We start from the raw sequence: 23,009 nt of genomic DNA, 5'->3' as shown, positions 1-23,009 counted from the left end.
AAGATTTTACCCTCTACTCACAGGGAAGAGTGTATGTCTGTGCCTGGGGGTGTGTGCACGAAGTGGGTGAGGGTGGGGGCGAGACCCTGGGGTGGGAGGCGCAGCTCTTGTCAACCACTCAAATGCCAAAACAGTGACATTCTACTGCCATCTCGTGGCGCCCTGAGCTGTTCACAGGTGGCACGACCGACTCAGGTGCTTTATATGAACTAAATCCCACAACATCCCAGCAGCCCCGCAAAGATGTTTATCTGTGAAGAGACTGGAGTAAGAAATTATCTCACTTTTTTATTCAAAAGAATCAACTGCGTCACATCAATTTGGTTCAAAAAAACCTCAGGTCTTAAAACCAAGGCTACCATGACATTTATTTTGCCATATGTAACAGCTTCATGTTGAAAAAGGCTCAACATAAAAAATTGCCTTCAAAACCTACATTCTCACATAAACCAAAATACAGCTAAATGATAAAGTTATTTCTTCAATATTCGATCTTTTCAATTTCATCCATGTCTTCAGGGTCGAGTTGCTTAATACTGCTGTCTAAAAAAGCAAAAGAGAATGGAACAGTCTTATCCCAGGGCCCAAATGAAATTTCACTCCATTCAACTACATTTCTAAAGATAGTGACACCTCATATGGAAATTCTCAAGATAGGAACATTTTCTAGATTAGGTGAGGACGGGCAGGTTTCCAAATAACCAATTCACACCAACCACAACAGCATCAAATGCACCAGACAAGAGAACATACATGTCTATATACCTTGGGGCAGAAAAAAAGGCCAGAGTTCAGTGAGGGGAGCCCGGGAAGGGGCCTGGCCGAGTTCACGGGGAGTGAAGTGGGTGTGTACATGCCTGGGGGGGACGTTGCTGGATGGCAACAGGGAGCATTGATCACCACAGCAATGGCAATCTCAATGGGTCTTTCTCCACACCCATCCCTGCTCTGTTATTCTAACACAGGAGCGCTTAACCAACTTCCCTTGATGGCTTAGTAAGCAAACTTTTTAAAATTATATTTCAAATTCCACATCTGTGCCTATGTGCACTCCTCCAGGGACAGTATACTTTGCTTCCCACAGAGGATAAGTACCACTGTCCTAAAGGTGAAAAATAACGTTTGGAGTCCTGTGAGGGTTCCTCTTTGCCTGCTCCCCAGCCATCTTCCCAGCAGGTTATCAGAGCCTGTCTTGTTTAGATGAGGGGAAGAAGGGCTGGAGGAAAGCAGCAAGACTCAGGATTTAGGATTGCCCAAGTTGGTCACTGGGACAACAGGGAAGAGGAAAATGTAGACAAAAAAGGAAGCTGGGGACACAATATAATCTTACAGGATCTCATTACTTACGGCGGTTCTTTATGGATGTGAAATCTGCTTCAGATCCCAGAACGAGCAATAAAATAGAAATCTGAGCTTATATTAATTCCACTTGGTTTTCAGGTCTTTCTCTACCTGTCTCAGGTTAGGAGCTCTGACACTGAGAAGTGGACACCTCCTACTGTCTGGTTCCCACCCCATCCTGTTGTATCATGAACCCCGAGCCTGAGGCCCATTGACGACACACGGTCGCTGTCAGTGTGGGCAGGTCCACAGCTCTGACTGTGAGGGTGCCACTCACTGAAGTGGTCCTGGATCTTCTTCAGTAGAGGCAGCTTATCCACCTCGATCATGTTGAAGGCAAGGCCTTTTTTCCCGAAGCGGCCTGTGCGCCCGATGCGGTGGAGGTAGGTCTCGTAGTCTGGCTCCTCTGCTTGGTTCACAGGGAGGTCAAAGTTCACGACGATCGTGATCTGCTTCACATCAATCCCTGGGAGAGGAAGGACACCTGAGGACCCAGCTATCCAAAAACCACATTTGCTGAGAGGATTCTCATTTCACAGACAGTCTAGAATCAAGTCTGCTTTGACATATATTTGTTTGTAAGTATGTATGTCTGCGATGCTAGGTTAAGAGTGTCAGTAGAAGTGAACTCTACAGAGGTGTAACTATGTACAAAGTGTGTGTGTGTGTGTGGCGGGGGGGGGGGTGGGGGCTCTCACCAAGCCAGAGAGCCCCCTCTCTCTGCTCCCGCTGTGCTAAGTCCCTGCAGGTTCTCTTCCCCATCAGGGCCCCAGCTCCGCCCCATTCCACAGCCACTGTTCTCATCAATTTTATCCATGGCCTCAACTGTTACAATAATTTCTGGACTGGCTCCCCAGTCCCTCACATCCTACTCCTCTAATCCTCACCATGGTTGCCACAGCAATGTCCAGAGCACTTGTGTTTAGAACTTGGCTGCCCAAACCGTACAGGATAAAGTACAAATAACTCAAGACTTCCAAGGGTTCTCTCCTTCCATCCATACCTCTCACACCTAATGTTTCCAGGAAGACTGCTGGGCTCACCTGGGACCTCCACGCCCAGCACTAACAAGCTGTCTGGCTCGTGATCCTTGTCCTCCCTGCACTGTGCTTTGACTCTGGAGCTATCTGGGCCCCCTTTCCTCTGGGGTTCTACAGATGTGCTGTATAGTATGGTAACCATTAGCTTCACAAGGCTATTTAAATTAATTCACAATAAAAATCCAGTTCCTCAGCCACACTAGCCACACTCCCAGTGCTCAAAAGCTACTATCTATGGCTTGGACAGCAGAGAATAGGAGATTTCTATCAGTGCAAGCATTTCTATTGGACAGCGCCGGTCTAAAGGGTCAGGAGGTGGTGTGTTCCCGAAGGGAAGGCTCTTTTTCCGGCTATTCCTCCAAAATGCCAGGCTCAGCCCTCATGGCAGGTCTTCAGCTCTGTCGGGTGAACCAGTAATAAACTAGGAAACAGGGTTTGAGTATGTGGTATAGGCAAGGATACAATGGGGAAGTGAGGAAAGTAGGAAGACCCTTTGCTTGGAAAAAAAAAAAAAAAACCAAAGGTTTTTTCCCCCAGCAGTCAATAGTTTTAAAATTAAAAACACCTGAGAGATGACCAACATCATTAGCCATTAGGGAACACAAGTAAGAAACACAAGACATCACATACATCTCCTGGAAAAGTTAAGATGAAAAAGTGTCAAAACCACTTATGACAGGGATGGAGAACAACTAGAACCCTCCTATACTGCTGGTAGAAATGCAAAATGCCATGGCTATTCTGGAAAACAGTTCTGCAGTTGCCTCTAAAGCTAAATATACACTGACCTATGACTGAGAAATCTTACTCCTAGGTATTTACTCAAGAGAAAAGAAAATGTACGTCTGCATGACCCCTATACATGAATGTTTATCACAGTTTCAGTCAAAACAGCCCTGAGCTGTAAGCAATCCAAATGTCCATCAGCTGGTGAATCGGTACACCCATTCAATGGAATACTACTCAGCAATGAAAAGGAATGACCTACTGATACATGTTACAACACTGATGAATTCCAAAGTATGATGTCAAGAGAAATAAATCAGACACTGAGGCTACCAACTGAGTGATTTAACTTACGTGGCATTCTGGAAGAGACAAAAATACAGAGGCAGAGATCTGGTTCAGTAGTGGTGAGGGGCCATTAATTTCAGAGACTGATTGCAAAGGAGCACAGAGAAATTTTGAGGGGAGATGGAGTTGTTCTGCATTTTGATTATAGTGATGGGTACATGACTACACGTTTGTCAAAACTCACTGAACCACATCCTTAAAAAGAGTGAATTTTATCACATGTAAATGATAACCTCAATAAACTTGACTTTAAATACACACATACACACCTCGAGCGCAGACGTTGGTGGTTATAAGGACTTTCTCCTTCCCGTCCCGAAACCTCTGGATGATGGAAGCTCGCTGATCCACAGTTAGCTCTCCGCTCAGCAGAGACACCTGGTGGCCATCTTGCATCATCTCCACAGTCAACCATTTGGCATTTCGACGAGTCTGCAGGAAAATCAAAGCCCAGCACCACACCCAAGTTGAAGCAGCCTCACTGTGTGTGCAGCACTCACGTCTGCAGGGCATGGGAGCTGGGGGCACGGGGGTTGCAGAGGGGTTTTGCTCCCCCTTCCTTTCAGGCCTAGAGAGATCTGTGAATGTGGCAGGGAGTTCTCCTGCCCCCGGGCCTCTAAGGGGCACAACCCTCTCAACCTGTCAGAGCTCTGCTTCTCAGCCCTGAAACAGAGAATAAAATGCTCTGTCCACCTCTTGTGGTGGTCAGATGATAAAATGAGGTAACCTAAGAATGATGACGGGCTCAGTGGTAAAGGATCCACCTGTCAGTGCAAGAGAGCAGGAGATGTGGGTTTGATGCCTTGGTCAGGAAGACCCCTGGAGAAAGAAATGGCAATCCATTCCACTATTCTTGCCTGAGAAATTTCATGGATAAATGAGCCTGGCAGGCTACAGTCCATGGGTCTGCAAAGACTCAGATGCGACTCAGTGACTGAACGACAACAGTGATGATTAAGTTGTTGTGTGTGCCAGGCACCTTGCAAAAGCCTTTACTTACATCACGCTCATCTGCTTTCATAATGATCTGATGAAGTAGGTGTCTAAGCTCATTTGAAAAAACTAAAAAATCAACCTAAAACGTAAAACCATTAAGTGATCTGCCCAGGGTTACATGGCCAGTCTGTGGCAGGGCTGCACTTTCCTTTACAGGTGTGTTTCCAAGGCCAGTCACTGCTGGGCGGGGCTCTTCCAGGATGGGGGCGTGGAGGTATGTGGAACAGACTTTGCTCTCATGGAGCTGACAGTGTTCATGTAGTGGTGAAAAAATACAATCAAGAACAGGAACACGAACAACGTCAGAGGGAAAAAGTAAATATGAAAAGAAAAATAAGGGGCTATCAACAGTGAGTAACTGAGTGGCTGCCTTGCTCAGAGTAAGTTTGGAAACGAAGAGAACATTCTTAACCTGATAAAAGGTATCTGTGAAAATACCACAGTAAACATCGACCTGAATGGGGACATGTTAGAAGCAGTTCCTCTAAAAGAAGGATGCCTGGGGAGTTCCCTGGAGGCCCTAATCCTAATTCCAGTGGTTAGGATTCTGGGCTTTCAATGCCATGGCCCAGGTTCAATCCCTGGTCCGGGAACTGAGATCCTACAAGTTGCATGGCATAGCCAAAAAAGAAAAAAGTTTTTAAATAAACATAAAAGGAGGAGGACCTCTGTTTCATGTCATATTGAAGTCCTATTCCATTACTTCAGTGTCACCCATAAAATACAAGTAATCTCTATTCAAAGTTGCTCTGAAAATTGAACGACATCATGAATAAACAGTGTGGAACACAGGGCCCGGCTCCCTGGCTCTCAGTCACCTGACTGTCCCCTGCCCCCATCTGCTCGGAAGTCTGGGCAGGAGGAAGGCGAGTCCCAGTGGAGTTACCTGGCAGAAGATGATGGCCTGGCCTATGGTGATGCCGCCGTAAATGTTGCAGAGAGCCTGGTACTTGTCTTTCCTGTTCTCACACAACACGTAGTACTGTCGGATGTTGTTCAGGGTCAGCTCCTCTTTTCGTAACTTGATAACATTGGGGTCAGGAATGATTCGCTCAGCAAACTGCCACACAGAGTCTTCAAAGGTCGCTGAAAACAAGAGCATCTGGCACTTGGAGGGTAAAGCTCTGGGAGAGAGAAGGGAAAAGGGCATCATCAACTGCCAGGCCTGTCCCACTCCAGGGGGCAGCTTCCAGCACCGGACGCCCACGGTCATCAGCTGCCCCCCACGCCCCTGCTCCTACTCCAGGGTCACTGTGAAGGGCGTTGTGGACACAAAAACCACACCTGCTGCGGAGTGCCACGTGTCAGCCCCTCCTTCCCACCCAGGGTTTGGGGAAATGCATAAACTGCACATGGGGCTCCAGAGTGAAGGTAAGCTAAGAGATCTGGAGGGCTTGGGGGTTTTCAAGCCTGTCTTCTCCTTAGGAGAGATGGCTTATGGAGCCTAGGGTGTCAGTCCAGGGGCCGTTTATGGCAATCATCTCACACGAGCTCCATGCAGATTAAGGCCACAGAGGCTCATCACCCAACGGCAGATGTTCTATCTGCTGAGCGGGGAAGAACAGTCACATGAAGTCTATGTGGAATGGGAAGACCTGGATATAAATAAAAGGGGTGCAGAAGGGGAAGATGCTGCTGCATGGAAAATGCAAACTAAACCCACACTGAACACAGGACAATTGATACCCCAGTTCAAAAACAGTGAAGATGAACCCACAGAGTCAGCAGTTAGGACAGAGCTAAGTCTGAGGAGGAGAGAGGGCTGGTGACAGGAGAGGGCCTGCAGGGCACCTTCTGGAGCACCACTGAGAAAGATCTCGGTCTTGATTGGATCCACTGTCCCATGAGCATAGCCTCTCTGTGATAATCCACCCAGTGTACACGTACCATTTGGATATTTCTCTGTACATACGTTAAACATCAATTAAAAAGTTAGTTTTCAAAAAAACAGAAGAGAGACCAGAGAGAAATCACTGCCTTTGAGAAGACAACAGAGCACTTAAGAGGAAAAGTCCTTTGTGCTAAAAGCAAACAGGAGAGTTCATACAGCTCAGCCCCAAACATTATTTCAAGCCTGGGACCTGAATCCCCAGGAGCTTTTCACACAACTGGACTGATTTCGGGCTGATTGTGGGAAACTGACTCCACGTGTTACGGTCTCAGTGCCCCACATCACACTGTTGTGATTATAAAGGGATGAAGATATGAACTCACAAAACGTGAACAATTCAAGAAGACAAATGGGTGGAAGAGACATTTCAATATATTTTTGCAAGGTGGAAATCCATGACAATGGAGAAGGTGGGTGAAGCTAAGATACGTGTGCTACAGAGGGAAATGCTGATGGAAAGGCAGTGGATGTCTCAGAACCCTGGGAGGTCTAAGACCTGTGAGACCAGAGAATTCAGAGGAAGGACTGGCAGGGGGTGGGGGACTGAGAAGAGACTGGAGGAGAATCTGCATTGGCCATCTGTTCTACTACAATCTTTCATCTGAAAAAAGACGGCCCCAGGACTGGTACCCCAAGACCGGGGCCATTTCCTTCCAAAAAGTAAATTTATACAAATTACCTAAGGGAAAGAACCATGGGGTGTTCTGTAGAACACATTGGATTTTGAAGACTTAGTATGCAAAAAAATGCAAACTATTTCATTAATAATTTTTATACTGATAAAACATTGGTTACTTGTTAAGACACTCATTTTGATATGTCAAATTAAACAAAATGATTTTTTTCATAACATGAATTTCACCTGTTTATTTTTTTAATGCAGCTATTAGAAAATTTTAAATTACACATGTGGCTTGCATTGTATTTCTTTTGGACAGTGCTGTGGTTTAATTTATTTTAAACAAAAGGAAGGAAAAACTAAAAACTGGAGTCTTAAAAACATCTTGACTTCTATGAAGTTTTTATACAACACAGAAAATATAAAACAAAAGGTTGCTAGACGTTGTATCCAAACACAAACCAGCCTCTGTTCAACCCCCGGCAGGGGCAGCAGACAGAGCAAATATAAATTCTGGCAGATTCCATTCAACTTGTGAACTCCTTACCAAAGAACACGAACAGCCCTTACCAGCTAAACGTCTGCAGCCTTTGTACACAACACTACTAAAAAGGCATACAATTTGCTTCCCTGTGATACTGAGCTGTTCACTACCAAAGTTTTGGGGCTCTTTGTTAGGTCAAACTTGCAGAAGCCTTATAAGATTTCTCTTTTATTTCAATAAGATTTCTTTCTGTGAAGAAATGGAAGCAGTGTGCTCCCTTGGGCATGTGTCTCTACAAGATGCCAGCCATTGTAGCTGGCCAGTGAAAGGATTTAAAATGTTAGTCTATTTTCAAAGCTTGAGACAAAAACAATGTCCATCTCTAATTTAGAAATAAATTAAGGATGAGAAAGAGATTATAGTAAAACACAATTAACACACTGTATCTCCAAAACGGTCTGATGACCAATGCTGCTGCTGCTGCTGCTAAGTCACTTCAGTCGTGTCTGACTCTGTGCGACCCCATAGATCACAGTCCACCAGGCTCCTCCGTCCCTGGGATTCTCCAGGGAAGAACACTGGAGTGGGTTGCCATTTCCTTCTCCAACGCATGAAAGTGAAAAATGAAAGTGAAGTCGCAATGAAGATGTTGTATACTGACTACACCCAAGTTGTCTGGTGTTCTGTAAAGGCTGCAACAAAACTCACAGCAAATATTTAAAATGGGGAACTAACAAGGACCTACTGTACAGCACATGGAACTTTGCTCAATGTTCTGCAGCAGTCTGGATGGGAGGGAGGTTTGGAGAATGAATACCTGTATATTAAAAAGCAAAGACATTACTTTGCCAACAAAGGTCTGTCTAGTCAAAGCTACGGTTTTTCCAGGAGTCAAGTATGGATGTGAGAGTTGGACCATAAAGAAAGTTGAGTGCTGAAGAATTGCTGCTTTTGAACTGTGGTGTTGGAGAAGACTTTTGAGAGTCCCTTGGACTGCAAGGAGATCCAACCAGTTCATAATTTGGCCACCTGATGAGAAGAACTGACTCATTGGAAAAGACTCTGATGCTGCGAAAGACTAAAGGCAGGAGAAGGGGATGACAGAGGATGAGATGGTTGGATGGCATCACCGACTCTACAGACCTGAGTCTGAGTAAGCTCTGAAAGTTGGTGATTGGCATGAAGCCTGGCATGCTGCAGTACGTGGGGTCACAAAGAGTCGTACACGATTGAGCGACTGCACTGAACTGAGTCCCCTGGCTTTTCACCTGAAACTATCACAATATTGTTCACTGGCTATACTGCAAACAAAATAAATAGTTCAAAAGGGGAAAAAAAAAACCTGCAGCAAAAAATGACTTATTTTTCCTTTTATAGAAATAAAATGCTTCCGAAGTCCAGCTAAGTTGAGGACTTTCTCATTTCTTTACTTAATTTGTAAGGAATCCATCTTTGAATTTCACAAGTCTAAGTCACTTCTGTGGTTTATAATCTTTTTTCCTGAGCAGGAGAGGTTTCACGTATGATGAGATCTAACAAACTTTGGGGTGTTTGAAAATGATGGACATTTTAGGCATGGATGACCCAGATGATGGATTTATGGATGCAAAGGATCTGAATGACAAATAGTTGGTCTACCAAAACAAGTGTGCGGATGCAGTGGAAGAACATTCCGAGGGAGCTGGAAATTCTTATAGGTCTAAAAATCACTGCTACTAGCTCCTAAGTATTCTATGCTTGGGCACTTTTGTTCAGAGGATATCTCACTGGACTGATACCAAAAATCACTGTGGGCTTCTCATATATATATATACATATATATGTGTGTTTGTGTGTGTGTGTATAGAACAGATAACTAATAAGGACCTACTGTATAGCACAGTAGATGGAGAGGGAGATAATAATTTGACTTCCTTCATTTGGTTTTTGTGAGAATTAAATGAGAAAAGCTAGCATAGTGTCTATGCAATAATAGCTCACTGTATATAAATATTGTATAGTATTCTTTAGTATATAAAATTCCTTATTATTCTTATTAGAAAAATAGCTCTTGGCCTTCCCTTTTATTCTCTTGGCTCAGTCCATCCTGTATGTCATTGCCATATGAGTCTAAAACGTTAATCAAGTTATTCTGCTTAAGCACCTGCAGTGGTCTCTGTCAGAGTACAGTCAGCCTTCCTGGGACTCTGCACCATTGAGCCATTATGCCTTTTCAGCCTATTTCCCAGGTACCCTCTACTCAAGCTTCTAGTTAGTCTTCTGTCTTCACTCTCCTCAAAGCTACTTGGTTTGTTTAACTTTGGATTTCCTTACTCTGCATCATTTTGAGCCATCATGCCTTTTCAGCCTGCTTTTCCAGGTCCTAGGATTTCCTTACCTTATCTAAATTATCCTCTTCTCTCAAATCCTATACCTCTTGAATGTTCATCTCCAATTTATCCCTTCCACTAAGCCAGCCCTGATTACTTTCAGCCTTTGGAATCTGACCTGTTTTTAAATTCATAAAGCACTTACTTTTATTTCTTATTTAACATCTAAAATACCTAGACTGAGACTGTTAATATTCTGTTTGGTTTAATCTTATCTTTTCATCCCAAGGTGCTCATTCCATTCTAGTCTTACTTTTTGATACTTCATAATAGGAGCCCTTCACCAGTCTGCTTACTGAGCATTCACATATCAGCAGTGAAGGATGTTGATGATACGGATGATATCATCATCCATATGTATGTATGCCAAGGATGTACATTTCTCCTAGTGCTTATATATGTATGACATATGTAATGTATATGATGCTGATGATACGGATGATATCATCCATATGTATGTATGCCAAGGATGTACATTTCTCCTAGTGCTTATATAGGGCCTTCTTTGCTCACTTCTCTTTCTCTCCTTTTTTTTTTAGCAGTCACAAAGGCAGTAGTTGCAAAGCAAACAGCGAAAGTCAGGAATCAGGAGACCAGAATTCTGTTCCCAGTAAGTTGCTATCATAATTGGGACAAGTCAGTTTCTCTGTGTTTGTTTTCTCAGTTATTAAATGGAATTACATTAGATATTATGTTAATTGCTTTCAGTTCTCAAATCCTTTCATTTTAAATCTATTTAAAGGGCCAACTCAAGTATGTTATTCCCAATCATTCTTATTTACATCCTAAGCCCTGGTACTCACACCATGCTTCTTATTTTATTACTTTTCCAAGTATGTATTTCTTATCCTCCCAAGATGATTCAGTTCTTTAAGGGCAGTATATGCATACATGTCTCATATTTGGTATTATTTACCACAACTATCAAAGCTATGGGTATAATGAAATTAAGTATGGTCGAATTAAATTATTATGGGGATGGGAAGACTCTTCCACCAGCAAAGAAGACTCTTCAGAATTTAGAGGCTCTGCATCCCTACATTATCATCCCATCTTATAGTGTCCTATTCTTTTCTAATTGTAGATACACAGTATGAGGTTCTGTGTTTGGTTTTCAGCAATTTCAGCCCTTAGCTGCAGGAGGAGCTAAAGGTCTGCATGGCACATGTAGAAGCTTCCAGTCATTTATGTGGTTCTTGAGCTGGAAATTTCAAATCCCCGAAGTCATCCTTTTACCACATTGTCTGATACGGAGAGTAACTAGGTAATCTTAATTGTTAGATCTCCACATAAAAGTTTCACAGTATAAAGACACAGTCATCTGATGCTTGTTTCTTGAAAGCGGCTGATTAGGAGTATTGAGTGGAGATACACTGCTTATCTCTATTTCCACATCTTGGCATGGACTGTCACTGCTCTCTATACTACTGGAAATAGTCATTAGTATCTTTAAATCTAATCAAATTAGAGAGCCAATTCAGAACCATCAGAACTGATTCAGAAAACTCATCTTTAAAATGCTCTTCATCTGAAACCATTCTCAGGCTTCCCTGGTAGCTCAGCTGGTAAAGAATCTGCCTGCAGGTGGGAGACCTGGGTTCGATTCCTGGATTGGAAATATCCCCTCGAGGAGGGCATGACAACCCTCTCTAGTATTCTTGCCTGGAGAATCTCCACGCACAAAGGAACCTGGAAGACTGCAGTCCATGGGATCACAAAGAGTAGGACACGACTAAGCGACTAAGCAGAACCATTCTCAGTACCAAAATTTGTATTAGAGATACAGATTCAGTAGGATTGATGATTGATTGATTGAATGATTCACTGAATTTGTTAAGGTGATTATGGACACCCAGAGGTCCCACAGTCAACTGTCTGCAAGCTGGAGGACCAGGAAAATCTGGTAAAGTTCAGTCTGAGTCCAAAGGCCTGAGAACCAGGATTCTGGGTGCCTGCCCTGGCTCAAGCAGAGAGCACATCTGCCCTTCTTCCACATTTCTGTTCTGTTCAGTGGATTAGATGATGCCCACCCTCATTGGTGAAAGTGATCTTCTTTACCCAGTCTACTGACTCAAATGCTAAGCTTTTCTGAAAACATCCTCACAAATGCACCCCGAAGTAACATTTTATCAGCTAGCTGGACACCACCTAGCCTAGTCAGACTGACACAGAAAACCATGTCATCTTCCACATGCACCCCTCCCCCTGCTCAAATGTGACTTCTCCGCCTTATCTCCTGAGCTACACAGTCACATATTTACTGCCCTTTTGCCATCTTTACGAGAACGGCTCACTTAACTCTCAGATGTAATATGTGTGAGTTGAATCATCTCCCCCTTTCATGCCACACGTCGAGGATTCCTCAGTGAGTAGTGATACTTCTACCCAGTGGCATATAGCAAGTACTTGGGAGTCTTTGATATTCAGTCCTCTCTCCCTCCTAGCAGGTCAGTACATTTTCACTCAAAGTATATTGCAGATGCTTCCATTTTTCTGTCTTTACTACTGAAACTCTAATACTAAACACTACACCCATGCACCTCCTAATCAGCATTCTCACTTCTTCTCTAAACTGTTCCTCCCACAGCAACTAAAGGAAGTCAGTCTCCCTGGTTTCTCATCTCATTAATCTGCAGCCCTCTTCTTCCTTGATTTCCTTGAATAAACATACCCTTTTAACTTGCCTTTGGATCTTTGCATATCCTTCCCAACCACTATTCCACACTGAACAAACATTCGTCCTTCTTTCTCTCAATGGCGCCAACTCCAGAGCTTTTCCCTCACCACCTAGTCATTTCGTGTTTCACACCCAGGACCCTCTTGCGATTGTTAATAACACATGGTTTTGGTTTAGTCACGAAGTCGTGTCTGACTCTTGCAACCCCATGGACTGTATCCTGCCCAGCTCCTCAGTCCATGCGATTCTCCAGGCAAGAATACTGGAGTGGCTTGCCAGTTCCTTCTCCCGGGGATCTTCCCGACCCAGGGATCGAACCCGGGTCTCCTGCGCTGCAGGCAGACTCTTTACCGACTGAGCTACGAGGGACATATCAACCTTCTTTCTCAAAACTCTGTAATGACATATATTGAAAAAGAATCTAAAAGAGAGTGGCCATGTGTATAACTGATTCACTATGCTCTACAGCAGAAAGCAACACAACGTTGTAGAGGAACTGTGCATGTGTACTGCACTCCAAAAAGTTTTTAAAAAAAGAATCAGTGTGGGTTTACTGATGGCAGAGCTGCAAATCAAAGTGAATTTTACATTTGACCATATTCTGTTTTACTGCCACATACAAGGAGAGAAGACTGCAAGGAGTCCCAAGGACACTGGAAAAGAGAAACATCCAATAGCACTGTCAGACACAAAGCGAAGTGTCATTACTATTTCTGTCATTAAATACAGGTAGTAGGTGTAATTAGTTCTAATGGATTTACAGTCTCTTCACAAAAAGTTCTGTAATTCGGTATTTTAAGAATATACAGTAGGGACTTCCCTGGCGGTCCAGTGGGTAGGACTCTGTGGTCTCACTGCCAAGGGCCAGGATTGATTCCCGGTCAGGGAACTAAACTCCCACAAGCTGTGTGGTGGAGTCAAAAAGAAAAAAATATATACAACAGCACAGCCTCCAAAATTGAAGCATCCAATCATGTTTTATAAGATTATACTGCTGTATCAGAGATCGAACATTACTGTATTTTTCTCATGCATATTTAACTAATTCTCCTATGAATTACTACCAATTGCCACAGTTTAGTTCAACTGTTTGTTTTGTTTAAACAGAAAAGTAGATAATGATATATAATTTCAAATAAACATATATTTTACATATTTTTATGTAAAGTAATGACACATGTGCATGATTAGTTCTCCTGTATTATATTATTATATATACATGATATATATATGTGTGTGTGTGTGTATTTCCCTGCTGTGACAGGGTTGGCTTCCTAAAAGGTTGGTCACTGTAGGGAAAGAAGTAACATAAGAAATTACCCCAGATCTGGTCGACACAAATTCTGGAAATGAAAAGCACATGCTATCTGTGTTGAACAATGAAGAAAAAAATTATGAACCAACCGAGAAGTCTCATTATACTGTGGATAAAAATATTCCAAAATCTTCTAGAGAAGAAAGAACAAAAGTCTGGGGATAAGGATGACATTAAACTTTCCAGTAGCAATACCAGAAACAGAGTATTAACTATAGTAAAAAAAACAAACAATCAAAAAAAACCAACAGGTTTTCTGTTTTCAACACTGTTTCTGAATTTATAGGGAGAAAGCTTTCTAGGATAAGACTCCACATCCAGAAAAAACCAACTGAGAGATCAAATTTACAGGCACAATAAAAACATTTTCAGACATGCACGGGCTAGAAAATGGACTTCCTCCACCTCCTTTTGCAGGAAGTCACTGGACTGTATGTCCCAGCACATTCAGTAAACCAAGCAAAAGGACCACAGGACGGGAGACTCACAGCTGTAAACGAGGACGGGGGGACTGTGACATGACCTTGGCTGCAGGTGTGCAGCCAGTCCAGGCCAGAACCAGAGGCAGTGTGTGTGGGAGAGTGTCTGGGAAAAAAGAAACCAATGGAGTTGTAAGATGGAATTGACTATCTAGAGATATCACTGACATGTGACACCTCTGATGAAATAGGTAGGGAAAAAATTGAAGGTTCCTACATAATGATAGTAGCTAAAAAAGGAAAAAGGCAACTTCAGGGGGAAAAGTTACACACAAAAAAACATAATTAGAGACTCCCTTGTGGTCCAGTGATTAAGAATCTGCCTTGCAGTGTGAGGGACAACGGATCGATCCCTGGTCAGGGAACTAAGATCCCACATACCCACAAGCCACGAATACTGAGCCTGCAAGCCCTGGGGCAGATGTAGTGCAACTAGAGAAAGTCCATGAAATTCAATACAGACCCAGTGCAGCCAAAACAACAACAAACCCACATATATAATATAATAATTCAATATATATATAATATATATAATTATATATACTATATATATTATAATATAATAATTCAATGATCCACATTATAATAATTCAATGCTCCACAGTTAACAATACTTGTGTTGTGATAATAATATTAATACTGACCATTAATGTAACCAAACTCTTATGACAAACCACCGAGAGGCCATGGAGGGGACAGGAAAGTGAGCGTGGGGGTGGTATAGAAGGACTAAATGCCCACTTTCTCTGATAGGAAGTCCGCTGTTGTTTAGCTGCTCAGTCACGTCCAACTCTTTGCAACTCCATGAACTGTAGCCCGCCAGGCTTCTCTGTCCATAGCATTTCCCAGGCAAGAATACTGGAGTGGGTTGCCATTTCCTTCTCGAGGGGATTTTCCCAACCCAGGGTTCGATCCGAGTCTCTTACACTGGCAGATTCTTACCACTGAGCCACCTCGGAAGAGACAATATACAATGAGAAGCAGCAATGCGAGCTTGCTATTTAAAGATATGACAGTTAATGCCCAAATGGACAGTGTTCTCTAGGGTTTGGGGCCAGGGGATTACTGGTTTTCATTATTAGTCTTTCAATATCCTATTTGATTTTAACACAGTCCCTTGTAGCTCAGTTGGGAAAGAATCTGCCTGCAATGCAGAAGACCAGGGTTTGATTCCCGGGTCAGGAAGATCCCCTGGAGAAGGAAATGACAACCCATTCCAGTATTCTTGCCTGGAAAATCTCATGGACAGAGGAGCCTGGTGGGCTACAGTCCACAGGGTTGCAAGAGTTGGACACAACTTAGTGACTACACCACCATCACCATAAGTACTTTAAAAATAAGTGATACAGAGAGTCCCACTTCAGAAATTCTGATTCTGTAAGGTTCAGGTTAGGCCTGATAATCTGAAATTTTAAGCCCCATGGGGATCCTGGGAGAGAGGCCTAGCAAAATGACAAGATTTACTTAACAACTTACAGGCAAGGTCAGGACTAGACCACTAGGCTGATGACCCCAGGTTACTGTGTCTTTACAATAGCACTATGGGGTTTTAATAAATTCTCTTTAGAATTTTGCTCAAATATAAGATTACTGGCAAAATTTGGTGCAGACCCACTATATGGATTCCATCTGTGAGCCTAGGGCACAAGAGTAAACCAAGATTACAAGATGAAGTGGGAAATTACAGGTCGAAGGCTCACTGAGCTCCTGAAAATCAGGAAAACCCAATCTGCTTTAAAGGAGAAGGAAGTGGGGAATAAGCAGTAAAGACAGTGAAGAGCAGTGGACAAATGAAATCCCTTATCTGGACAGAAGATCCAGGATGAAAAGGATGGATGTGAAGGTTACCTTTGAATACGAATGCTTTGGTCTGCGAATCCCTGCGTGTCGATCATCACATCGGCTTCATCCAGCACAAACACACGAATCTTAGTCAAATCAATTAATTTTCGCTTGAAACACCAATCCAGGACAGTCCCAGGAGTGCCAATTACAATCTGTTTGGTGATGTCCGCGCCTCTGGGAACTAGGGAGAAAAGGGTTGGAAGGCCTTCTAAGCTGGAAACCACTCTAACTGTCTGGAATTCTGAGTCAGGCAACACATTTCCTATTGGTTTCCCAAGGGCAAACCCTGAAGGTCATTGTGGTTTCTGATTTTACAGAGTTTTAGGAGAAGTCCCTGAGTTTCTTGGTTTACAGTAATGGTAACAGTCCTGAGTAACTGATTCTGCCTCACAGTCATTTAAAAAGCCAGCCTGCAACACCTCCATGGTCCTGCAGGAAAGTGGCACCGCAGTGAAAGGCCTACAGACCCTCCCTAAACGGAGAACCACCACAATGTCCATCAAGAGGTCCCATGAAAAAAATGATGGAATGTTATTCAGCTGGTCCAAAGGAGGATGTGGGGCTATACACACTGACACAAAAAGATGTTTAAGATTCTTACATTTTGGGACAGTATGAAAAAAAATGCTCCCATTTTTTGTCAACACTCAAAAACAAAAAAGCCCACAGATTTGATAACAAAATCATAGTTGTCTTTGGAAATAGGTTTTTGAAAGATGAGAAAGAACAACTTTTACTTTTGAATTTTCTGTGTTTTAAAGACTTTTTTAAAACTATATGCATGTAGCACTTTCATGAAGAAGTAAAACAGTAATAGCTGTTCTGTACTAAACAAGTGAGCCTCCCAGAAGAGAACAGGCAAAAGCACTGAGCCATTGTTCTGGCTGTGGGAGTGACCAGCTAACAGGCACTGGATCTTCATTACATGCTGGAGGTGTACACCGTGCTTCATCTCTATCATTTCATTAAATTCCAGTTAATGACTCTATGATACAGGTGCCATTACGTCCTCATTTTAGAGGTGGGAAAGCAGAGAAGGTATTAATATACCATGATTGTTGGTGGAGTCAGGATCTAAAATATGAGCCAGGGTAACTTCCGTGGCAGTCCAGTCATTAAGACTTCACTGCAGGCAGTGCAGGTGTGATCCCTGTCACAGAACTAAGATCCCACATGTCACGGGGCTCAGCCAAAAGAAAAGATGAAATTTAAAAGTTGGCCGCTGCTGCTAAGTCATTCAGTCGTGTCCAACTCTGTGCAACTCCATAGGCGGCAAGCCTACCAGGCTCCTCCGTCCCTGAGATTCTCCAGTCAAGAACACTGGAGTGGGTTGCCATTTCCTTCTCCAATGAATGAAGGTGAAAAGTGAAAGGGAAGTCGCTCAGTTGTGTCCGACTCTTTGTGACCCCATGGACTGAAGCCTATCAGACTCCTCCGTCATTGGGTTTTACCAGGCAACAGTACTGCAGTGGGTTGCTACTGCCTTCTCCTAAAAGTTGGCTAAAAATAAATAAATAAAAGAGTTGACTTAAATATATACAGGTGTATCTCAGCCAGGACAGGCTCGCTGGTACATACTTTGATTCCCTCGAATGGCATACATCACTTGAACATCCACACAGAATTTCCCCATCCGTTCGACCACACGGCCAGTTTGCAGAGCCAGTTCATAAGTAGGAGCCAAGCAGAGGCACTGGCAGAAAGATAAGGGGGAAGGAGAAAGATTCATAAGGGCCATTATGCAATTCTGAAATACAATGAAACTTTGTGGCGGGATAGTGGTATTACGTATGAAATAGATAACTGAGAACCCACTACACAGCTCAGGGAATCAGCGCTCTGTGGTCACCTACACGGGGAGGAATCCAGATGAGAGGGGATGGATGTACACGTGGGGCTGGTTCACGCTGCTCTACAGCAGAAACTAACGCGACTGTGTAAAGCAGCCACCCTCCTGTCTGCTCGTCATGTGGGGGTGCTCCGTCAGGTAGGATTCTTTCTGGCCTCATGGACTGGAGCCCACGGCACTGCCAAGGCAAAAATCCTGGAGTGGATTGCCATTTCCTTCTCCAGGGGATCTTCTCGACCCAGGGACTGAACCCGCGTCTCCTGTGGCTCCAGTTCCAGCCCCTGCTCAGCCACTCTCTGACAACTGTGCCCTCACAGGCGACCTCTCCCTCTCTAAAGCTGCTTCCTTCTGCATTAAGTAGGAGGGACTGGGTCATCTACAGCCTTACAGCCATCACTTCTGAATGCGCACTTTATGTTGAGCATCGTGCTAAAAATGTGTATTATTTCACTCAATCTGCAAGACAATCCTGTGAGGCAGATACCCATTCATCCAATGTTTAAAGAGTGGTTTCTACAGGGCAAGCACCGCGCTTGGTGTCAGGGTTCAAGGGCAAAGTGGACAACTGTGATCCACACCTTTATAGATGTTACTTTTATTAACAAGAAAATGTACTCCAAAAGATTCACTAACTCTCCTAAGGTTTTCAGCTGCTAAGTAGAGAGGCTGGTATTGGAACCAGTCGAACTCTGAAGACTGTGCTCTCAGTCACTACCCTGTACTGCTGCCTATAATCCTATGATTCTAAGAAAGAACATCTATTCTAAATATCATCACAGCATGGCAGCACTACCGCCCATTACTAAAACACCACTGGCACTGCAAGCATTCCCATCTCTCTCAGCCTTTCCTTACCTGTGGAAACAAGTTCAAGGCATTAACTCTGCTGAGCATTGCCAAGACAAAGGCAGCTGTCTTTCCTGTTCCAGACTGGCTCTGGGCGATGAGGTTCTGGGGTCTGTAGGAAAGAGCAGACGCTGGGCATCAACCGAGTATGAGGCCAAAAATGACCACGTTGTAACACCATTTCCCTGGAAACTCACGGATGTGCCAGCATCATGGGGAGAGCCATCTCTTGAATTTTGGATGGTCTATTAAATCCCATTGCATAGATCCCTTTTAGTAACTCTTCCTTGCTGTCAAAAAAAGAAATCAAATACTTGAAGGCTATGATGCATCAGGAGTCTCAGAAATACAAACATGATTAGGCCACTTTGCAACTGGGTATGAAATGTATTAATAATATACCTAAATCTCAACACTCAAACATATACAATCATGCCTGTCCATCTGGAGCACTAAAGCAATAAGTTATGTTATTAGCTTAGACCAAGCACCTTAAGGTGAACTCTCTCTTGAACAAAGAGAAAAAAAAGGGAAAACTCATCTAAGAGAAGTACAATTTTCCAGGAGTGTTTTGCTTTCCATACAAGAAGAAAAGTGATATTTATCATTTATTTCCTTTTAATCAATAACAAACTTCTGTTTTAACTGAAATTTTCAGAGAAGACAAATTTAAATTTAGGTGATTCTTATATCAGTTATATCTAGGAGAAGAAGATGCAACATTAGCTCATTCTTCTAAGCTGGTATTTTAAATGCCTCTTTCCTGGGGAGTGGGGGCGCGGGCTGGTCTCATGACCAGTGTTCAGAAGAGAATAAAGTGAAGTAGGCTGGAATACTTCCACTACAGTGACATGCATAGTTTGGATCTGTTTAATTGGTAGATGAACTGGTAGATTACTAGCAGCCAACTTTTCATCATAGGCAAGCGTCTCCCCATTTAGAAAGAGGGCATCAGGATTTTGGATTTCTCCACATCAGTAACTCTCCCTGTTAAAATACATTTCCTTAATGCCAACTGGTAAATCCCTAGGAAATACAAACCAATTTGAGAAAGTTATTTACATACAATTTGAGACAAAAAGTTAAGGGGTAAAACTTTGTAACTTAGCCCAAGGGATATTTGGGCCACTAAATTTCCTGCTATCTGTATTCTGGCATCATTATTGCTGTTTAGTGGCTAAGCCACGTCCAACTCTTTTGCGGCCCCACGGACTGGACTGCAGCCCATCAGGCTCCTCTGTCCATGGGATTTCCCAGGCAAGAATACTGGAGAGGGTTGCCATGTCCTTCTCCAGGGGATCTTCCCAGCCCAGGGATTAAACCTGTGTCTCCTGCATTGACAGGCAGATTCTTTACCACTGAGCCACCAGGGAAGCCCTATATTCTGGTATGGAGAGTAGCAATGTGGCTGTGTCTGGCTTAGCTATCCCCCATAGCACAGCAAGGTTAAAAATTTTACCATCAGAAAGGTTCTCAAGCCATTGTACAACTCAGATAGCCTCGTGTTCCTCTTTGAGCAATATTTTATTTCCAGGCAAAACGTCCACATCTCAGTTGAATGCTGATTATTAAAACATGAAGGAGAATCTGATGGGTTCATTATTAGCATATTAGTATGTTCTGTGCTACACTTTCTGGCATTTTCCCACACTTAAGGCACAAATACTCACAGCCGAAGCTCTTCAAATGTTTTCACTGAGTAGAGTGGAGAGCTGGGATCCTTTTGTAAGACTTCAACCCGGTGACTCGATTCTACTAAGGACTGCCGGATTAACTTGTTTAACAGTGAATTAGCTGCCAAATCCACTAGAAAAGCAAGGATTAAAAAGGGGATATTGCACGGGAAAAGTCAAGCCTCCCGAATGACATCTAACAAGTTGCTTCCTTCCATTCAGTACATCAAGCAACTGCTCCTGCTGTCATTTTTCTTCTAAAAGAAGGTTCTAGAAAGAATGACACAGCACTGAGAATTCTTTGTTTCTGAGACTCTGCCCTACACCAGACTCTATCTTCAAGCAAGCCTACATCCATTGCCACCAGACCTACTTTGTCCTTGCCACCTGAAAAGTCTTAACCCATTCCTACATATTCTATTTCAATTTTCCTCTAAAGAGGTAATCCCCACTCTGAAGTCAGTGTTTTTTCTGACATTCACTATTCATAAAGAAAACAGAAGCAAAGATGGTTCTTTTCCACTTAAGATATTATTCATTCACATTGTGAAGTCATGATTACATGAACCAGAATGCCAGTAAATACCCACAAATGGATTTATTTCCTACCTACATCATCTTCATCATCTTCTTCGATCCTATCAACAGAACCATCTAAAAGGATGTGAGAAAAAAAACTGTGAAGATAAATGCCAAGCAGAAACGTCTAGCGTATTATCCCAGTTTCTCTTGCTGACTCTACAGTATGCACAAATGGTCAAGCAGCAGAGAAGAGGGTAAAAAGACTGGGAAGGTAGTGGAGGGCCCTCAGTGTTAAGGGAGCTAAAGTTAGGATATGAGGAAAACAGCACTTTTTCAAGGAACTGAGCCCAATCTCCTTTAACAGCACTCACCTATGTTTGGGATGGTAGCACTCTTGATACCCAGAAGGTTCTTCTGGGAGTGGATGAGGTTTGAAAACTATTGAAAGATACAAATTTCAATCAATATTAGGAAGCAAACCATCAAGCAGCCCAGTGCTGCCCCCTAACAGACTGGAAGGAAGAAAGGGAAGATTCCCCCTCCCAATACTGTTTCTCTTGCAATGTCATGTATAAATGGATTCCTTTGAGGAACTGGTCTCCTGTATGAATTACCCTAAGATTGGAAGGAGACTTTCCGCCGCCCCTGCATGTGAAATTTCTCTTCCTAAGCCTCTGTCTAAATGGGACGGTCCTTGGGGGTCACAGGACAAGCAAAGGAAAGTAGACCGGAAAGCGTGTCGGTAGCTAAGATGAAGATGAAGGTTAGCGGAGGCTCAGAGGTCAAACCGGAAGAATAGGAAAGTCGGGGTCTACTTGGGGCCACCAGCTGCGTTCCCTCCCGGCGCAGGCGTCTTCATTCTGCCCTTTCCAACCCAAGGTCTTGTTCCTCTCGGAGTCTCCCTTCCGGTGGCCCTCTTCCAAGTCCTTGCCACAGCTCCTCTCTACCACCTGACACCCGACTCCAACCGCTACCGGGGCTCCCCCTTCCCCTCCCCAGCACATTGCCCTCCGGAGTGCTGTTCTAGCTCCCACCCGCTGGCCCTCCCCGGCTCGGTGGCGGTTACGTGGCCGTTCAGCCGCTCGCTCTCCGCGGCCCCCGCGTCGCCTCCCCAAAATAACGACGCCATCGCTGCGACGCCTGCTTCCGGCCCCAGCACGTGCGACAGTCACAGGCGCGAGGCAGCACGCGGCCCCACGCAGCGGCCAATGGGCTTTCTTGGGGCCGGGCGGGGCGTGGGGGGCGGGGGGAGAGCCACCTCCCGCCGCGCGCAGGCGCCCTAGCTCTGGGGAGGTGGGAGGAGTCAGGGGCGGGGGGCGTGGTCCGGGGAGGAGGAGGCGGGCGGTAGCTTCCTCACCCGACTGCAGGTGCGCGCCAGGCGTTAGAAATCCGGCACTGGCGCTTCTGTGGTGAATGTTAGAATGTTAGGCGGACCTCTGCTGAGGCAGCAGCCGCGTGGGAGACTCTAAGCGGCAGGAATCTCCGCACTGATTCGAGAGTCCTACCTCTTCTCCCCCACCACCCTCTCCCCAGACTATTCTCCAGGTGGTGGGGCAGGACCCCCGCACCCCGCTTCAAACTCACATGTCCGCCTTCCCCCGAAATTTCTGCTGCTACGTTGCAAGATGTCAGAAAGGCTAGTGGTGAATGGCATAGGAAAGTGGAGCCAGACCGAGTGAGGTTCACTGGACAAATGGGAAAGATACAGAGAGGAAGTAAAGTTATTCAAATTCTAACTACTGTCCCTGTTACTCGATACCTGTCATGTTTCCAAATACCGGCTTATTTTCATCTTACTTCTGATACGTGCCTCGTGCTGAAACAACGCGGAGAAAACTGTTTCCCCTTTCGTACAACCTTCACCTCCCACCTTCACCTGCACAATCAGGGGTAGATTCTTGCACCAATGACTGCTACATCTGGACAAAAGAAGCAGAATATCTTTTTCTTCGAGTTTTCTAACCGGAATCTTGAGATTTCAATCAGCAT

General features: G+C 44.1%; 1 protein-coding gene across 5 annotated transcripts; it reads right to left on the bottom strand.

The window, feature by feature from the left end:
* Positions 1–265: 265 nt before the first annotated feature.
* LOC122430555 (ATP-dependent RNA helicase DDX25) lies at positions 266–22,705 on the bottom strand. 5 transcript variants are annotated; one of them, XM_043451182.1, is made up of 12 exons: positions 22,605–22,705; positions 21,392–21,458; positions 21,108–21,152; positions 20,496–20,631; positions 19,023–19,115; positions 18,835–18,937; positions 17,709–17,823; positions 16,134–16,311; positions 5,338–5,575; positions 3,725–3,887; positions 1,619–1,807; positions 266–543 (listed from the first exon to the last, which is right to left on the bottom strand). In XM_043451182.1, the coding sequence occupies exons 5-12, from the start codon at positions 19,082–19,084 to the stop codon at positions 482–484; spliced, it is 1,110 nt and encodes a 369-aa protein (XP_043307117.1). In that variant the 5' UTR covers positions 19,085–19,115; positions 20,496–20,631; positions 21,108–21,152; positions 21,392–21,458; positions 22,605–22,705; the 3' UTR covers positions 266–481. The 5 variants fall into 5 exon arrangements, with proteins under 5 accessions (XP_043307117.1, XP_043307118.1, XP_043307119.1 ...); XM_043451183.1 differs by lacking the exon at positions 22,605–22,705 and adding an exon at positions 22,087–22,574; XM_043451184.1 differs by lacking the exon at positions 22,605–22,705 and adding an exon at positions 22,055–22,073.
* Between the last annotated feature and the right edge of the window lie 304 nt (positions 22,706–23,009).

The sequence above is a fragment of the Cervus canadensis genome, chromosome 29 (genome assembly GCF_019320065.1).
Source record: "Cervus canadensis isolate Bull #8, Minnesota chromosome 29, ASM1932006v1, whole genome shotgun sequence".
In the NCBI taxonomy this organism is placed as follows: Eukaryota; Metazoa; Chordata; class Mammalia; order Artiodactyla; family Cervidae; genus Cervus; species Cervus canadensis.
This window is presented reverse-complemented; position numbering and strand designations above follow the sequence as displayed.

Bases quoted from the DNA above. Each gene is read 5' to 3' on its own strand.
- LOC122430555 (XM_043451179.1), bottom strand. From the start codon at position 22,024: ATGTGCTGGGGAGGGGAAGGGGGAGCCCCGGTAGCGGTTGGAGTCGGG. The intron at 20,632-21,107 runs GTAGGAAATAAA...TTGCTTTTCTAG, and splicing joins AGATGATGAAGATGATGTAG to TGGATTTGGCAGCTAATTCA. The intron at 18,938-19,022 runs GTGAGTTTCCAG...TCTTTCCTACAG, and splicing joins CCCATGATGCTGGCACATCC to ACCCCAGAACCTCATCGCCC.